This window comes from Tursiops truncatus, chromosome 7 (genome assembly GCF_011762595.2).
Source record: "Tursiops truncatus isolate mTurTru1 chromosome 7, mTurTru1.mat.Y, whole genome shotgun sequence".
Taxonomy (NCBI): domain Eukaryota; kingdom Metazoa; phylum Chordata; class Mammalia; order Artiodactyla; family Delphinidae; genus Tursiops; species Tursiops truncatus.
In genome coordinates, this window is record NC_047040.1 from 33,684,209 (window position 1) to 33,701,698 (window position 17,490).

The following is a 17,490-nucleotide window of genomic DNA, read 5'->3' on the forward strand; positions in this document are numbered from 1 at the left end:
GTGTAGCTTCTCTTCAGTTTAATTTTCTTGTTGATGGCTATTAAGTAGGAATAGTGACATTTTTGTTGATTGGTAAAGAGAGAAAGATAATTACAATAAAGCTTGTTAGTGGTGTACACTTTGTTGCTAGTTCCTTTCTTATGCTTATAAAAGGCACAAAATGTCTTCACCATTTTGAAGGTTTTGAGGCCATTTTTTTGGTCACACAATTTCAAGTTTTCAGAAGTAGCGTTATTAATTGTAATTCTATCCTTAGAGAACTCGGCGCCATGAATGATGTTTTGAAAGGAGGGTTAGGTTTGTGGCTTTCCTTTCATAAAAACATGGTTATGCCTAATTACAGTTCAGAGGAATATTATTTAACAAAAGTAGAGAAAATCCTAGGTATTATAAAATAAAGAAAACCAAAAAAAGTTTCTGTGCCTCATTAAAATATTGGCATCACTGTTCTAGAAAAAAAGAATATGAAAATAAATGCCCCATCAATGGCGACACAAAGGAAAATATTATATAAAGGGAAACCCAGAGTATGTTAATGTGGCCTTTTCTTGGAAAGGGAGGCAGTTGGGATACGGTCATTGTTATACAGCTGTGTGTTTTATGTTCTTTGAACTAGGGTTATCAGATGGATAGAATTCTTTGGCTAGAACGTGAGTAAAGCATGAAGGATTTTACTGGTACCTGTTATAAATTTAGTTCTTAAAAATTTAAATAAGAATTATAGAGCTTAAACTTGGTATAAAGGGAAATGTGGATCCCTATTCCTTCTGTCTTTCTCATCAAATACTTTTTTTTTAAATACCAAATTAAAAACTAAAAATTTAAAATAAGACTCCAACTTGGGACGTGTTATAACTTTAACATCTAAACAAGGAGTTAACATACTGAGAAGTAAGAATCTTGAAATTTTAAATCAGAAAACTTCAAAAAATAGCCCAGGTTTTGTTTGCTTCTTAGATAGAGATAAGTAATTTGTGGGTTTATCCTCAAATCATGTATATAAATAGTAATTTTACCTCTGCTCCTGTGTCATAACCATGCCATAAAATAGGTGCCGAACTGTCTGACTCAGTCACCCATGTACTGGTAAAAGGTATAAATCTCATGACAGTATGAAGGACAAAAGATACAGTTCTGACCTGGAGGAACAAGCTATTTTTAAGCTATTTTTCTTGATGTTTGTAGCTCAACAGAAGCTGAAGGATCCAAAGAAAGAGGCCTGGTCCATGTGTGGCAGGCAGGCTCCCGTTCTGTAACACCAGAGAGATTGCCAGGCTGGGGAGGAAAGACTGTTCTTCATGCGGCCCTTGGAGTGAAACATGGAGTTCTTCTGACTGAAGGTATTGAAAAGAACGGCTTAGCCAACACTAACTGAGACTCTGACCAGGGTCGGAGCGTATAGTAGCCGCTGAGAGTTACTGGGTACGAGGGATTCTGAGTGAACTTTGCTGGAACTTATGCTTTTTTTGTTTTCAAAATATGTTCTTACTCCCTTCATCAGAAATCAGATGAGTTCTTATATTTAAGATGTACCATAACTAGAATAAAAGGGAGAATTACAGTTTAAAAATTTTAGTAGTGATAAGTACATGAAAAATGAGATTTTTTAAAAGATTACATATTCAGAGACCCTTTTACTATACCTTTGTTCATTAAATGTATCAGAATGATAATGCTAATAATAGCTAATGTTTATTAAACAATTATATGTGCCAGGCACTGCACTAAGCACTTTATATGTATTATCTCACTGAGTCCTCACAACCACCTTATGAGGTAGCTGTTGTTATTATCCCCACTTCACAGATGAGGAAACTGAAGGTCAGGGAGGTTAAATTGTTTTCCCAAGCACACACGACTATTTAAAGGGTCAGAGTTAGGATGGGAACCCAGAGAGTCTAATTTCAAAATTTGCTTTTTAAATCTCTTGGCTGTACTGTCTCAGTACTGTTTCTCTCAGGCATAAATAGCAGCTCATAAGAACATATAATAAAATCTACAAATCTATATCAGAAACATAGGCTATAATTTATAGAGAGCTCTGCCTTTAATTTTGATGGTACTTCACCGACTAAGTCATGGCAAATTTGATTTGGGTCAGGACTGCCATCAGCTTCACTAATTTATAAATTTCTACTCTGTAAGTATTAAGTATTTAACAATGCTTTGGTATTTTCCTTGTAGGAACTAAGGGAAGACAGATTCTAGGAAACAAAGCTTAAATCTGACCATGGTGGTTTTTGGGGGCAAACATGGATTTCTTTCTAATTTCTTTATAATTATGTCACTTTTATTATAATAATACATAATACTATTATTATTATTGTATTAGGCCAGAATTTGGAGAAAGCCTTATTTTTCAAATGTGAACTATATCCAGTACCTGTGGGCTTCAAAATCTATAGTTCTCAAACATTATATAAATAGAATTCTGTTACTGTCGTTTTATTAGCCCCTCAGTAATATATTTAGGAATCCTTCATGAGCATATCTTTAAACATATAGAATCAAACCTAAAAGCCTGGGAAAACTGAGGGAAAACTTAAAAAAAAAAGGTAAATAACCTATGTTCATGTTTGAGCAGTGTTCTGGTAAAGTGTCAAAGTAACAAAAAATCTCAGCTCACACAAATGTGTAGCTTGAAATAGCACAAAGATCTCTGGTACTTTCTTTTCTAAGTGAGGAAGTGGTACTGATTGAATACTAGAAATTTTCAAGCTTTGTCTCTATTCAATTTAACCATTAGCTCATAATTCAATGAGGACACCTCATTGACTCACTATTTTTGAGGTATTCCAGGTTAAAAAAATGATGTCTAAATATTCACTTCTCTGCAATTTGCTCTGGAGAGACTGTTATTCTAATGGAATATAATACCAATTGAAAGTGTTGGTGAACTGTTGCAAGTGTGTTATGTCACTTGGGAAGAAAAGTTTAAAAGATCTTAACCAGTGAGCTTATTTTCTCACTACTCTATCGGAATTAGAAATTCCCTAATAAAAACTGATCTTCCCTCTAGCCACTATTGTGTTTTTCCTTACATAGATGTTGTAGTGAGTTTGAGTGTATAAATGTATCTGCCATGTGTAATAGGCCAAAGATAAAGTATGCCTTTTTTTCATCAGCAACTCAATTGCTGCTGGAGGAAAAATGGTACCTATTTTCATTAATTAAAAAAAAAAATGGGTGACCCTCTGGTCACATAGGAAAGAAAGGATGGTGGGCTTTGTTTAATATTTTTCAAAACCCATGGCCAAGTCTTTGTTCCATCTGAGTTTTTTAGCTAGCATAAATCATTTGCACATACCCCCAAATTTCCCCAATACCTGCAGTAAAACCAAGACTTGGTAGCACACGTGAACACAAATAGGTTATCATCATTCATGTACCCAACTCACTGGTGCCTTCCCTTTTAATTCTAAAGCTAGCCAGTCATGGCTTCATTTGTTTTTTTCTTTGTTTTGTTGTGATTTGCTTTTTAAACAAATGACACCTCAGCAAGGCTATCTAGTACACAATATATATTATAAATAACATTTTAAAATTATACATAGTATGGTACACAACGTTATGTTAACATTGGTGCCCTCAGTCCAACTGGAGGTATAAAGCTAATTTCATAGTTTTGGCCAAAGTGAATCTCTAATATTTTTATGTCATTGCATAATTTTTTGCTGCTCTGACTTATGCAGTAGTAGTGAATGTTGTAGATATTAGCAAATGTGTCTGTTTTATCTTCTGCTTATTTTATCTGATCATGTCATGGTCATTATTTTGTCTTTGAACTCTTGGAATCTGCTTCTGTAATAGCCTGCAATGATAGCCATTAGTAACGGATCGATGCTAGGAGTTTGTAGGATAAGGCTGAAGGAGAGGAGCAATACCCTTCATTTGAAGAAGTCTCCTATAATTTGTAGAAATTGTCACTATATTTCAGAATGTTAAAAGATGTTATTTGTTAAAAGATTCATAAGTGTGGAATGCTATCTGCTTCAACCAAATTTCTACAACTGTGCTTTTGAAAATTAAAAAAAGAAAAAAAATTCTATTTTGTTAAACCTAGAGGGGACTAAAAGTTAGCTGATAAAATTTCTAGTTAATTCACTAACTCCCTCCCTCTTTTTTTTTTTTCCCAAACCTTCAGATGGTGAGGTCTACAGCTTTGGGACTCTCCCCTGGAGAAGTGAACCAGCAGAGATTTGTCCGAGTAGCCCCATTCTAGAAGAGGTGCTGGTTGGGCAGTATGTTGTTACTGTGGCAACAGGGAGTTTCCACAACGGAGCAGTGACAGAAAGTGGCGTAGTGTACATGTGGGGGGAGAACTCTGCTGGCCAGTGTGCGGTAGCTAACCAGCAGTATGTTCCGGAACCAAATCCTGTCAGCATTTCTGATTCCGAGACCAGTCCTTTGTTAGCGGTCAGGATCTTGCAGCTGGCATGTGGCGAGGAGCACACTCTGGCATTGTCCCTAAGCAGGGAGATTTGGGCATGGGGTACCGGTTGTCAGTTGGGTCTCATTACCACTACCTTCCCAGTGACAAAGCCACAAAAGGTGGAACATCTTGCTGGGCGAGTAGTGCTACAAGTTGCCTGTGGTGCGTTCCACAGCTTAGCCCTGGTGCAGTGCCTCCCTTCCCAGGATCTGAAGCCAGTGCCAGAAAGATGTAACCAGTGCAGCCAGCTGTTAATTACAATGACTGACAAAGAAGACCATGTGATTATATCAGACAGCCATTGCTGTCCATTAGGCGTGACACTGTCAGAATCCCAGTCAGAAAACCAGGCCAGCACTGCCATCAGCCCCTCCACTGAAACCCTTGATGGCAAGGGAGAAGTGTTTGAGAACACCTTCGTACAAAATGAGCTGCCTGCTGCTACCGAACTGAATGTTGGAAATGTTCAGACCACAAGTGTTGAGACCATTTCCTCCCCACAAGATGTCATGGGAACACCTGAAATTTCTTCTGCAAGAAGTATATCATCGTACCCTGACACTCAGGCAGTAAATGAATATGTGCAGAAACTGTCAGATCATTCAGTAAGAGAGAACTCAGAGAATGGTGAAAAGCCAGTGCCATCTCAGGTACCTGCTAAATTTTATAATATAAAGTTGAACCATATGAGTTTTCTTGAGAAGCTTTAAAATACCTAAGGGTTGGTACCATTTTTTTATTTTTTGAGTTTGACTATTAATCTGTCTTATCATGCAAGCCTAGATAAGGAAAACCCTGGATTAATTCAAAATTACTCTTCATGTTCAAATTCTGGCCCTTTATTTATGATGTTGAAAGATGTTATTCTGGGATTCTTTTGTAAGTAGAAAAATCCCATTTTTTTTCCAAGTACTTTTTCCCCCATGGCTAAGGTGGGCCCCTGAAGTGTTTAATCTAACATGACTGTATATTCACAAAGAATTCTCTTATCTGTATTTGTAGCACTCTTCAGATACTGTTGAGAAAAATCCTTTCCTTCTTTATCAGAGAAGTTTGCTGTGTGGCGGATCCCTCCCTCGCTTATAGGCAGACTTGAAACTGACTGGCATTACATACTGTTCGAATTCTTTTCAGTTATACCAGTGGTCCTCACTGGGCATCACTGGGTGGAGGGTTTTATATTCTCTTCATCTGGTTTAAACTACTTTCACTTTGAAAACTTGTAGTAAGTGGAGAAAAGCTATTTACCAGGGGCATGTAGTAAGCTGTGTCTCCCTACTTAAAACAAATTGTTCTAAAGGATACTTGTTTTTTTTACTCTTAGTGGAAGCCTTTTGCTTTTGCTTTTCCAGAACTCTAAGAAAACAAATCTAAACAAAAACGTATAATCCTAGGGACTTCCTTGGTGGTCCAGTGGTTAAGACTCAAAAAAAAACACAAAACTAATCATAAAAGAGCTGCCTTGTGGCATTGCTTTCAGGTTTTTGAAACCACATAGCCTCTGGATTCTTCATCACTGTTGTTTACTGGTTCAGAATGGGAACGTGGCTTAGAGGTGTTTTTAGAAACAGTTTTTATTTCACAGTCTACTCACCGAACCTTGTAGATGTTTGATTTTTTAAAAAAAATTTTTTATTAAGAAGCTGTTTGGAGAAAGAAAAATCTAAACAAAGCAAAAGTAATAATTGAACAGGACTCGTACATGCTTATAAAAAAGTTAGATTTTGACTTTCCAAAAGTCATTTCTCTGATTTATTAAAGTTGTAGTTAAAAGTTTATTTACTGTTTATTTGAATAATAGATTATCATCATTGAAATTGCACTTTCCTTTGGACCTGTTTGGTTAAACATTTAAAGTTTTGGTTACCTATGCTAGTTTTGGCAGTGTGTGTTTAACTAAGTGTAATTCCATCTTTGTAAATAGTGTCTCAATCATACAGCTAACCATTAGGAATTTATGTGGCTTAGGACAAGTTTTTTTCTTCTGGCCAGATGTAATTGAAAGAATATCTCACGTTTGTGAAATAAACTAAAGTATTTGGCAATGAAGCATATATTTCATTATTGCATTTTGCTGTTGGTTGATTGGAACCCCTAAAATTATGTCTTCCATCAAAATTGCTGGGCATGTGTTTTTGTTTTATTTATTTACTTATTTTATGAATTGTTAAATATAATTAAGTAGAGGAGCCAGTTAGAACAATAGTTTAAAGTTTATATAAGGTAGAGTTTTTTTTGACTTTCCTCCACCTAATGGTAAGAACTCTCTAGATTAGTCACCCCTAAATACCATCACTGCTTCTGTTATGAGCTTTTGTAAATAGATGGTGGAAATAGTGACACCAGTTTTTCTGAACAAGTTATCATGAGAACTGTGTCACCAAGGAAGTAATAGGCTTTGTATTTATCTTTTTTTATATGGTATATTTGTTTATTTTGTTGGATATTTTAATTAAAGACTCACATTTTGTTGAATTTAGTATTGAACAGAATGTATTGAGTGCCTACTACATGTCAGGCACTGTGCAGGGAACAGGAATTATTTCCTTTAAGAAAAATCAGAAGTCAGTGTTAAAAAATATTTTTGGTTTGGTTTGCAATTCAGGACAAACTAAGATATACACACACCCCCTTCCACCCCTTGGGATCTTTGGGTAGCATAGGAAACAAAATTTTCATTGTGACCTATGCTCATGAGCTGAAAGCTTTCTCGTGTGTTAAGTAGGTATATCTAGTGACTTTCCTTTTTAGTAAACAGTGGTGCTTGACAGCTCAGAGTAAGTTTTAACTGATTTTTCACTAAGATATCAGAAAACTTTAGTTGGCTTTCTAATACAGCTGTGAATAACACTAAGAACCTTGGATCCAAATGTTTAATGATTAACCTACCACATTGCTCGATGGTAGTGAGAGCAAAGGTAATCTTTCAGTTTACCTTGCCCCTGGGTCATGGAAAATAACTCTTGATGAGACAGTAGAAGGACAGAAATTTCAGAACATAGTTTGGGGGCGGATAGTTTAGAGGTGTAACTTATTTTTCTGCCTGTGTATGCTATATATAAATTTGTGTTCATAAAACATTTTAGGAAAAGCCTGTTCTTCTTAAAATGTAATTGTTTCTCATTATTTCTTGGTAAAAATCCGTGTAATTTTTCCTAGTAGTGATCAATAATAAAACTTGCATTTTTTCAACCTTCTATCCAGGGCTATTACCTCATATTGAAGGCGATGTTTTCCATACCTTCCCTCCCCTCTCCCTTCTGCTGTGTTTATTTTATAAAAGCAGCTGGGACCTATTTTTAAATACCATGATAAAACACCACTCAAACAAAAGGAAGTACTTTTGATAAGGAACTGTATTATAAGTACTCATTTCCATCTAATGTGTTAAATCTGTGATCAAGAAGGGATACCTTTAGGTTGGAGATGAAGAGACCTCTTGTTGTTTTAGATTCTTGTATTTGCAAATAGTGATAGATGTTACATTTTCTTTTTATTGATTGCTTGTTGTATATGGGATTGTATTTTTATATACTTTTTTACGTGTGTATATTTTAGCCTCTTGTAGCAGAAGCGATTCCTAATCTTCACAGCCCAGCAACCACAAGCACTTCAGCCCTGAACAGCCTAGTGGTCTCTTGTGCATCTGCTGTTGGTGTGAGAGTGGCTGCTACATATGAAGCTGGGACCTTGTCTCTTAAGAAAGTTATGAACTTTTATAGTACAGCCCCTTGTGAACCTGGAGCTCAGGCAGGCAGTAGTCCCATAGGCCCAGAAGGTCTGAAAGATAGCAGAGAAGAACAGGTTAAACAGGAGTCAATGCAAGGAAAGAAGAGTTCAAGTCTTGTGGATATCAGAGAAGAAGAGTCAGAGGGAGGCAGCCGAAGACTCTCTCTCCCTGGATTGTTGTCACAAGGTAAGGAAATAACCAGCTCTTGTGAGTTGACTTTTGGTGAATCCAAGATGCTCCTGACATCACATGCCATGTTATAATAAATTCGCTTTCCTAACATATTCATATGTCAAAATTTATTTAATTAAATAGCTTTTTAAAAGCTACATGTTTCTCTGCTTTAGAAATAACTTTAGACCCTCACTTTTTCATAATACCTGCTTCTGCTTGTGGACCTTGTTTTGAGTCTTATTTGATTGTTCTGGAATGTAGCAGTAGCCTCCTTATTTCCTGGGTGGGTCTGGACTCCAGATCGATGAAGTTGCAGATGTGATCATTGGGTAAATGAGGAGTTAATGTACTTACGCCCTGAAAGTGAGGATGATTTTAAGCTTCAATAAGAGAAAGGCTTCATTTTCTGAAACCATTAGCAATCAACTTCTTAGAATATTGAGAATATTGCACAGTTGTTTCTTCTACATTTCTCACTCAGTTCAGGAGTCTCCGTCATCTAGACTTTTGCTTCTCAAGGTGGCCTGCAGACCAGCAACATCAGCATCATCTGGGAGTTTGTTAGAAATGCAGGATTTCAGGCTGCATACCAAACTTAGTGAATCAGAATATACATTATAACAAGATCCCAAGGTGATTAACATGCACATTAAAGTTCATGAAATATTGGATTAGATCAACCAGGGGTTGGCAAAGTTTCTCTTTTTTTTTTTTTTTTTTTTGCCCTGACCAGCGATTGAACCTGTGCCCTTGGCAGTGAAAGCGCAGAGTCCTAACTACTGAACCAGGGAGTTCCTGGCAAACTTTCTCTATAAAGAGCTAAAGAGAAATATTTTGTGATTTGTAGGCCATACAGTCTCTGTTACAACTACTTGACTTTGCTTAAAAGCAGTCATAGATAATACATTAATAAATGAGCTATATTCCAATAAATCTTTATTTACAAAAACAGGCAGTGGACTATATTCGACCCATGGGCTATAGTTTAGAGCTTTGCACAAAATGGTATAAACCAGTGGTTAGGAAGTTAGGAATATTAGACTAGACTAAAACTTACCTTTTCTGCTATGTCCCTATTCCCTACCTGTGTTCTACTTATTGCTCTCTCTTGTGCCACTGAGCACTTTTGCTATCCTGCCTCCTGATTCTCATTGCCACTAGATTCATCTGTGCAAATAAAACCCTAGTCCTGATTTTATGTGTGTGTGTGTGTGTGTGTGTGTGTGTGTGTGTGTGTGTGTATCCCATGAATTCTGCTAAGTCTGAAGAATAATCTTGGGCCAAAATGTTCTTATTCTGAAATGTCCTTTAGCATTTTCAGAATAATATAATATTTGAGATCTCCTTGAACCACAAATGTGGGATATTGATTTTTGTCATGCCATTAGACCATGTGAAATATGCAATTCTACTAACAGACTTATTTCCTTAGGTTAAATTTTACTTAGTAAACTTAAAGTATCTTTAGAAAAACTTTTCCATGTACTCCTTTTCTCTCTCTTTTAAAATGATCTAGAATACATCTTTGAGGAAACCTCAAGTAGGTGTATTTGAGTCTTTGTATGTACAAGTGGATGATACATTCACCAGAAAAGATTGCGATCTTAGCCGAGGATGATCACTTTCTTTGTGGCCCACAACTTAATGACCAAGTGACTTAAGTCTATACCTAGTGACATTTGATGATTTTCTTCAAAACATATCCTGTCACCAGATTGGTGTACAAGATTTACACAGTGTTGTACGCCTTTGTTACAATTTTGAACACTCTAAAAGATGTCAGCATTCTTTTTTTAAAATATTAACTTCTCTATAAAATAACTTAAAGTAGGCAGCAAAATACAAAATCTTTTTAGTACTTCCCATTCATAACCATTTCCTCACTGTAGAAACTTTTAAGTTTTATGTCTAAAATAAATCTTTTGTTACAATATTTATAGTATGCTTGACCTTAGACCTTAATTTGGAAAGGCTTAACTTTTAACTCTGCTTTGAAATGGGAAAAATATTTGTTAGCCTTAGTGTAGTGTTTTGTTAAGCTTATTCTTTAGAATACCAGTTCCATAGGATGTCACATAGACATTTGGTATAACAAATGTTATACAAAAAAGGATTTTGTGGCTAAATGTTTGGAAGTGGGGCAGGGTTAAACAGATTTAAACAGGGCTTTTAACTGCAGGACTTTTCAGCACCTTTAGCATGCAATGCGTGTGTGTGAATCTCTACAGGGCAGGTGGGGGGGAGGAATGAATGCAGTAGGCAGTGTTTACCAAACTCATTTGACTTCTTAATTCCCAGTTTTGCAGAGAACCTGTAGAATATGCTTCACGAATATCATGTTAGTGTATTTCTTTGAAAATCAACAGTTCATTAAAGTGGTACTTTTTATCTCACCCATCTACTCCCTCATGATATCTCTGGTTTGTTTTCAGTCTCCCCCAGGCTCTTGAGAAAAGCTGCAAGGGTGAAAACGCGGACAGTGGTTCTGACCCCTACATACAGTGGAGAAGCGGATGCGCTCCTGCCTTCTCTGAGAACAGAGGTGTGGACCTGGGGGAAAGGGAAGGAAGGACAGCTGGGGCATGGTGATGTTCTGCCTAGGTGAGTGCTGCCAGTGTTTACTGTTAGAAATTAGCTTAAACAAATAACCTCTCTCCTGGTGAAGGTCTCCAAATCTCATTTCCTCATAGAGGAAATCTGGTTTCTTCTAGCTCTAGATTATTATACACCATTAACTCTGATGAAAAACAAAACAAATACCTCCCACCCCCAATCAGTCTTAGTCTTGAATTTGTTTCTAGTAATAAAGGACTTAAGTATCTATGGTATATCTTTCCATCTCTTCTTTGATGTATATTCATCTTAGAATACAGAAAGGGGTGTTTGGGAGAAGATTGTATTTCATTGGAACACGTGAATGGTTCAAATTTTTAACTTATAAAAAACAACCAACAATTTTTTTTTTACCTGAAAGAGGTCTATCTGCTGCTGCCAGAATAACTGTAACCACAGTAATAAACCATGTCTATTCATGTACGTCACGGAAAAACTGTTTTGTTTAAGAGAAACTCTTATGATATTAACAATAGATATTTGTGAAAGTGTGTAAATAGAATGATTATCTAAAATAGCCAGTTAATATAAATGTCTCTTTTATTCCTAGCAGAGTGAAAGCAACTAATGTGTTAAAAAAATGACAACTCCCCTCTTTGGTTGTATTTCATTGTCCTAAGTATATTCTCTGCCATATGAATCATTCAGTTGTTTTATGATTCTTAACAGATTCTGAACTATGGTGGTTAATTAGTGATTAATAGACAAAGATTAGGTTGAAACCATTCAGAATTATTTATATTTAGGAGTAGATTGAACATATATCCAGTATTTTTATTTTAATGTTTTCTTTTGAAATATTTACTTCTACTTGAAAGCACTTACTCCGTAATTTGAGAAAGGCCATGATTCTTGCTGAGAATACTTCTTACTTGGAATTTGTATGTGTCTGTGTATGTTTTTCTTTAAGGCTTCAACCATTGTGTGTAAAATGTCTGGATGGTAAAGAAGTAATCCATCTGGAGGCAGGTGGTTACCATTCTCTTGCACTTACTGCGAAATCCCAGGTAGGAGACAAACTATTAAAAGCTGATCTTAATTTCATGGAAGGCCAACCTGATGAGATTGGACCATCATTTATTGAGTATATGCTGTGTGTCAGGCAATAATCCTGTATCTCATTTGATCTTTTCAGTGTTTTACATTGCATTGTATTATTTCCATTTTACAGGTGAGGAAAGGGAGGTTTAGAGAAATTATGTAACTTGGCTAAAGTCACACATGTGACTGTAGACTTTGGATTCAACATTGGCCTACTTGACAAAGAAGCTTTCTATAACGTGCTCTTATGGAAAAATAGAACTGAGTTTTCTAGGGTATTGGTGAATTTCTGTTTTCTGATGAAGAAAATCCATAAGTAAGACACTAAGAAACCAAAACGCATTTCTCTCTTAAAATTGTGGGACCTGAAAGTGACCTCCAGAATCATTTAAAACCATGCCCATTAGCAGAAACCCTCCTAAGGAAAGTAGTTTTTCAAACTTATTCTTAAATATATTCATATAATGATTCTTCATCAGTCCCTTTATCTTTTTAAGAAAAGTCAATAAAAGATTCTAAAACCTTTAAGTGCTTTATTTTAACTATCACATAGGATAGCCAAAGAGCTATTATAGCTCATATAAATATAAATATTAGGAAAGAAAAGGATAATTTTATTATTATTAACATGATGAATCATCAAAAAGGCTTAAAAATAAGAAATTAGGAAGGTGGCGAGTTACAAAATAAGCATAAAGATTGCTAGCTTTCTTTTATACATAAGGTAAAGCAGAAAGCATACTTGGGGGAAAAAGAAGCTGTTCACAATTACAACAAAAGTATTAAGGAAATAGGAACATTGTTAACAGGAAAAGTGTAGAGCCCACATGACACAAATTCAAGAACTCTTCTAAGTTATAAAAGAAAATAGGAGTAAAGAGAGAAATTTTATTATTATTAGTTTCTGAATTTTTGAATTTTATTTCATTTTTTTTTTTATACAGCAGGTTCTTATTAGTCATCCATTTTATACATATCAGTGTATACATGTCAATCCCAATCACCCAATTCAGCACACCACCATACCCACCCCACCACGGTTTTCCCCCGCTTGGTGTCCATATGTTTGTTCATCTGAGTCTCAACTTCTGCCCTGCAAACCGGTTCATCTGTATCATTTTTCTAGGTTCCACATACATGCGTTAATATACGATATTTGTTTTTCTCTTTCTGACTTACTTCACTCTGTATGACAGTCTCTAGATCCATCCACGTCTCAACAAATGACTCAGTTTTGTTCCTTTTTATGGCTAATATTCCACTGTATATATGTACCACAACTTCTTCATCCATTCGTCTGTCGATGGGCATTTAGGTTGCTTCCATGTAAACAGTGCTGCAGTGAACATTGGGGTGCATGTGTCTTTTTGAATTCTGGTTTTCTCTGGGTATATGCCCAGTAGTGGGATTGCTGGGTCGTATGGTAATTCTATTTTTAGTTTTGTAAGGAACCTCCATACTGTTCTCCATAGTGGCTGTATCAATTTACATTCCCACCAACAGTGCAAGAGGGTTACCATTTCTCCACACTCCCTCCAGCATTTGTTGTTTGTAGATTTTCTGATGATGCCCATTCTAACTGGTGTGAGGTGATACCCCGTAGTTTTGATTTGCATTTCTCTAATAGTTATGTTGAGCAGCTTTTCATGTGCTTCTTGGCCATCTGTATGTCTTCTTTGGAGAAATATCTATTTAGGTCTTCTGCCATTTTTGGATTGGCTTGTTTGTTTCTTTAGTACTGAGCTGCATGAGCTGTTTATATATTTTGGAGATTAATCCTTTGTCTGTTGATTTGTTTGCGAATATTTTCTCCCATTCTGAGGGTTGTCTTTTCGTCTTGTTTATGGATTCTTTTGCTGTGCAAGAGCTTTTAAGTTTCATTAGGTCCCATTTGTCTATTTTTCTTTTTATTTCCATTACTCTAGGAGGTGGGTCAAAAAAGATCTTGCTGTGATTTATGTCAAAGGGTGTTCTTCGGGGCTTCCCTGGTGGCGCAGTGGTTGAGAGTCTGCCTGCCGATGCAGGGGACACGGGTTCATGCCCCGGTCTGGGAATCTCCCACATGGCGCAGAACGGCTAGGCCCGTGAGCCATGGCCGCTGAGCCTGTGCGTCCGGAGCCTGTGCTCCGCAACGGGAGAGGCCACAACCGTGAGAGGCCCGCGTACCGCAAAAAAAAAAAAAAAAAGAGTGTTCTTCCTATGTTTTCCTCAAAGAGTTTTGTAGTGTCCGGTCTTACATTTAGGTCTCGAATCCATTTTGAGTTTATTTTTGTGTATGGTATTAGGGAGTGTTCTAATTTCATTCTTTTATATGTAGCTGTCCAGTTTTCCCAGCACCACTTATTGAAGAGACTGTTCTTTCTCCATTGTATATCTTTGCCTCCTTCGTCAAAGATTAATTGACCATAGGTGCGTGGGTTTATCTCTGGGTTTTCTATCTTGTTCCATTGATCTGTATTTCTGTTTTTGTGCTAGTACCATATTGTCTTGATTACTGTAGCTTTGTATAGTATAGTTTGAAGTCAGGGAGTCTGATTCCTCCAGCTCCGTTTTTTTCCCTCAAGACTGCTTTGGCTATTCGGGGTCTTTTGTGTCTCCATACAAATTTTGAGATGATTTGCTCCTGTTCTGTAAAAAATGCCATTGGTAATTTGATAGCAATTGCATTGAATCTGTAGATTGCTTTGGGTAGTATAGTCATTTTCACAGTATTGATTATTCCAATCCAAGAACATGGTATATCTCTCCATCTGTTGGTATCATCTTTAATTTCTTTCATCAGTGTCTTATAGTTTTCTGCATACAGGTCTTTTGTCTCCCTAGGTAGGTTTATTCCTAGGTATTTTATTCTTTTTGTTGCAATGGTAAATGGGAATGTTTCCTAAATTTCTCTTTCAGGTTTTTCATCATTAGTATATAGGAATGCAAGAGATTTCTGTGCATTAATTTTGTATCCTAAAACTTTACCGAATTCATTGATTAGCTCTAGTAGTTTTCTGGTGGCATCTTCAGGATTCTCTATGTATAGTATCATGTCATCTGCAAACAGTGACAGTTTTACTTCTTCTTTTCCAATTTGTATCCTTTTATTTCTTTTTCTTCTTTGATTGCCATGGCTAGGACTTCCAAAACTATGTTGAATAACAGTGGCGAGAGTGGACATCCTTGTCTTGTTCCTGATCTTAGGGGAAATGCTCTCAGTTTTTCACCATTGAGAATGATGTTTGCTGTGGGTTTGTCGTATATGGCCTCTATTATGTTGAGGTAGGTTCCCACTATGCCCACTTTCTGGAGAGTTTTTTTCATAAATGGGTGTTGAATTTTGTCAAAAGCTTTTTCGGCATCTATTGAAATGATCATATGGTTTTTCTTCTTGAGTTTGTTAATATGCTGTATCACATTGATGGATTTGCTTATATTGAAGAATCCTTGCATCCCTGGGATAAATCCCACTTGATCGTGGTGTATAATCCTTTTAACGTGTTGTTGGACTCTGTTTGCTAGTATTTTGTTGAGGATATTTTCATCTTTATTCATCAGTGATATTGGTCTGTAATTTTCTTGTTTTGTAGTATCTTTGTCTGGTTTTGGTATCGGGGTGATAGTGGCCTCATACAATGAGTTTGGAAGTGTTCCTTCCTCTGCAATTTTTTGGAGAGTTTGAGAAGGATGGGTGTTAGCTCTTCTCTAAATGTTTGATAGAATTCACCTGGGAAGCCATCTGGTCCTGGACTTCTGTTTGTTGGAAGATTTTTAATCACAGTTTCAGTTTCATTACTTGTGATTGATCTGTTCATATTTTCTCTTTCTTCCTGGTTCAGCCTTGGAAGGTTATATCTTTCTAAGATTTTGTCCATTTCTTGCAGGTTGTCCATTTTATTGGCATAGAGTTGTTTGCAGTAGTCTCTTAGGATGCTTTGTATTTCTGCGGTGTCTGTTGTAACTTCTCCTTTTTCATTTCTAATTTTATTGATTTGAGTCCTCTCCCTCTTTTTCTTGATGAGTCTGGCTAACGGTTTATCAATTTTGTTTATCTTCTCAAAGAAACAGCTTTTAGTTTTATTGACCTTGGCTATTGTTTTCTTTGTTTCTATTTCATTTATTTCTGCTCTGATCTTTATGATTTCTTTCCTTTTGCTAACTTTGGGTTTTGTTTGTTCTTGTTTCTCTAGTTCCTTTAGGAGTAAGTTTAGATTGTTTATTTGAGATTTTTCTTGTTTCTTAAGGTAGGCTTGTATAGCTATAAACTTCCCTCTTAGAACTGCTTTTGCTGCATCCCATAGGTTTTGAATCGTCATGTTTTCATTGTCATGTGTCTCTAGGTATGTTCTGATTTCCTCTTTGATATCTTCAGTGACCTCTTGGTTATTTAGTAATGTATTGTTTAGCCTCCATGTGTTTGTGTTTTTTACGTTTTTCCCCCTGTAATTCATTTCTAATCTCATAGCATGGTGGTCAGAAAAGATGCTTGCTGTGATTTCAGTTTTCTTAAATTTACTGAGGCTTGATCTGTGACCCAAGATGTGATCTATCCTGGAGAATGTTCCATGTGCACTTCATGAGAAAGTGTAATCTGCAGTTTTTGGATGGAATGTCCTATAAATATCAATTAAATCTATCTGGTCTATTGTGTCATTTAAAGCTTGTGTTTCCTTATTAATTTTATGTTTGGATGATCTGTGCATTAGGTTAAGTGAGGTGTTAAAGTCCCGCACTATTTTTGTGTTACTGTCGATTTTCTCTTTTATAGCTGTTAGCAGTTGCCTTATGTATTGAGGTGCTCCTATGTTGGGTGCATATATATTTATAATTGTTATATCTTCTTCTTGGATTGATCCCCTGTTCATTATGTAGTGTCCTTCCTTGTCTCTTGTAACATTCTTTATTTTAAAGTCTATTTTATCTGATATGAGTATTGTTACTCCAGCTTTCTTTTGATTTCCATTTGCATGGAATATCTTTTTCCATCCCCTCACTTTCAGTCTGAATGTGTCCCTAGGTCTGAAGTGGGTCTCTTGTAGACAGCATATATATGGGTCTTGTTTTTGTATCCATTCAGCAAGCCTGTGTCTTTTGGTTGGAGCATTTAATCCATTCACGTTTAGGGTAATTATCCCTATGTATGTTCCTATGACCATTTTCTTAATTGCTTTGGGTTTGTTTTTGTAGGTCCTTTTCTTCTCTTGTGTTTCCCACTTAGAGAAGTTCCTTTAGCATTTGTTGTAGAGCTGGTGTGGTGGTGCTGAATTCTCTTAGCTTTTGCTTGTCTGTAAAGTTTTTGATTTCTCCATCGAATCTGAATGAGATCGTTGCCAGGTAGAGTCATCTTGGTTGTAGCTTCTTCCCTTTCATCACTTTCAGTATATCATGCCACTCCCTTCTGGCTTGTAGAGTTTCTGCTGAGAAATCAGCTGTTCATCTTATTGGAGTTCCCTTGTATGTTATTTGTTGTTTTTCCCTTGCTGCTTTTAATAATTTTTCTTTGTCTTTAATTTTTGCC

At 36.3% G+C, this 17,490-nt stretch overlaps 1 protein-coding gene across 11 annotated transcripts in view; it reads left to right on the top strand.

Moving 5' to 3' along the window:
- ALS2 (alsin Rho guanine nucleotide exchange factor ALS2) overlaps positions 1-17,490 on the top strand; it is an 86,682-nt gene that overhangs the window by 17,661 nt on the left and 51,531 nt on the right. For all 11 annotated transcript variants that reach the window (XR_012333007.1, XR_002177092.3, XM_073807388.1 and 8 more), the window contains exons 3-7: positions 1,186-1,340; positions 4,145-5,082; positions 7,991-8,348; positions 10,769-10,937; positions 11,860-11,956. Coding sequence is in view for 9 of the 11 variants with exons in the window: in XM_073807388.1 (XP_073663489.1) it covers positions 1,186-1,340; positions 4,145-5,082; positions 7,991-8,348; positions 10,769-10,937; positions 11,860-11,956 (1,717 nt within the window). In the remaining 2 variants the exon portion in view is untranslated. The remainder of the gene's footprint in view (positions 1-1,185; positions 1,341-4,144; positions 5,083-7,990; positions 8,349-10,768; positions 10,938-11,859; positions 11,957-17,490) is intronic.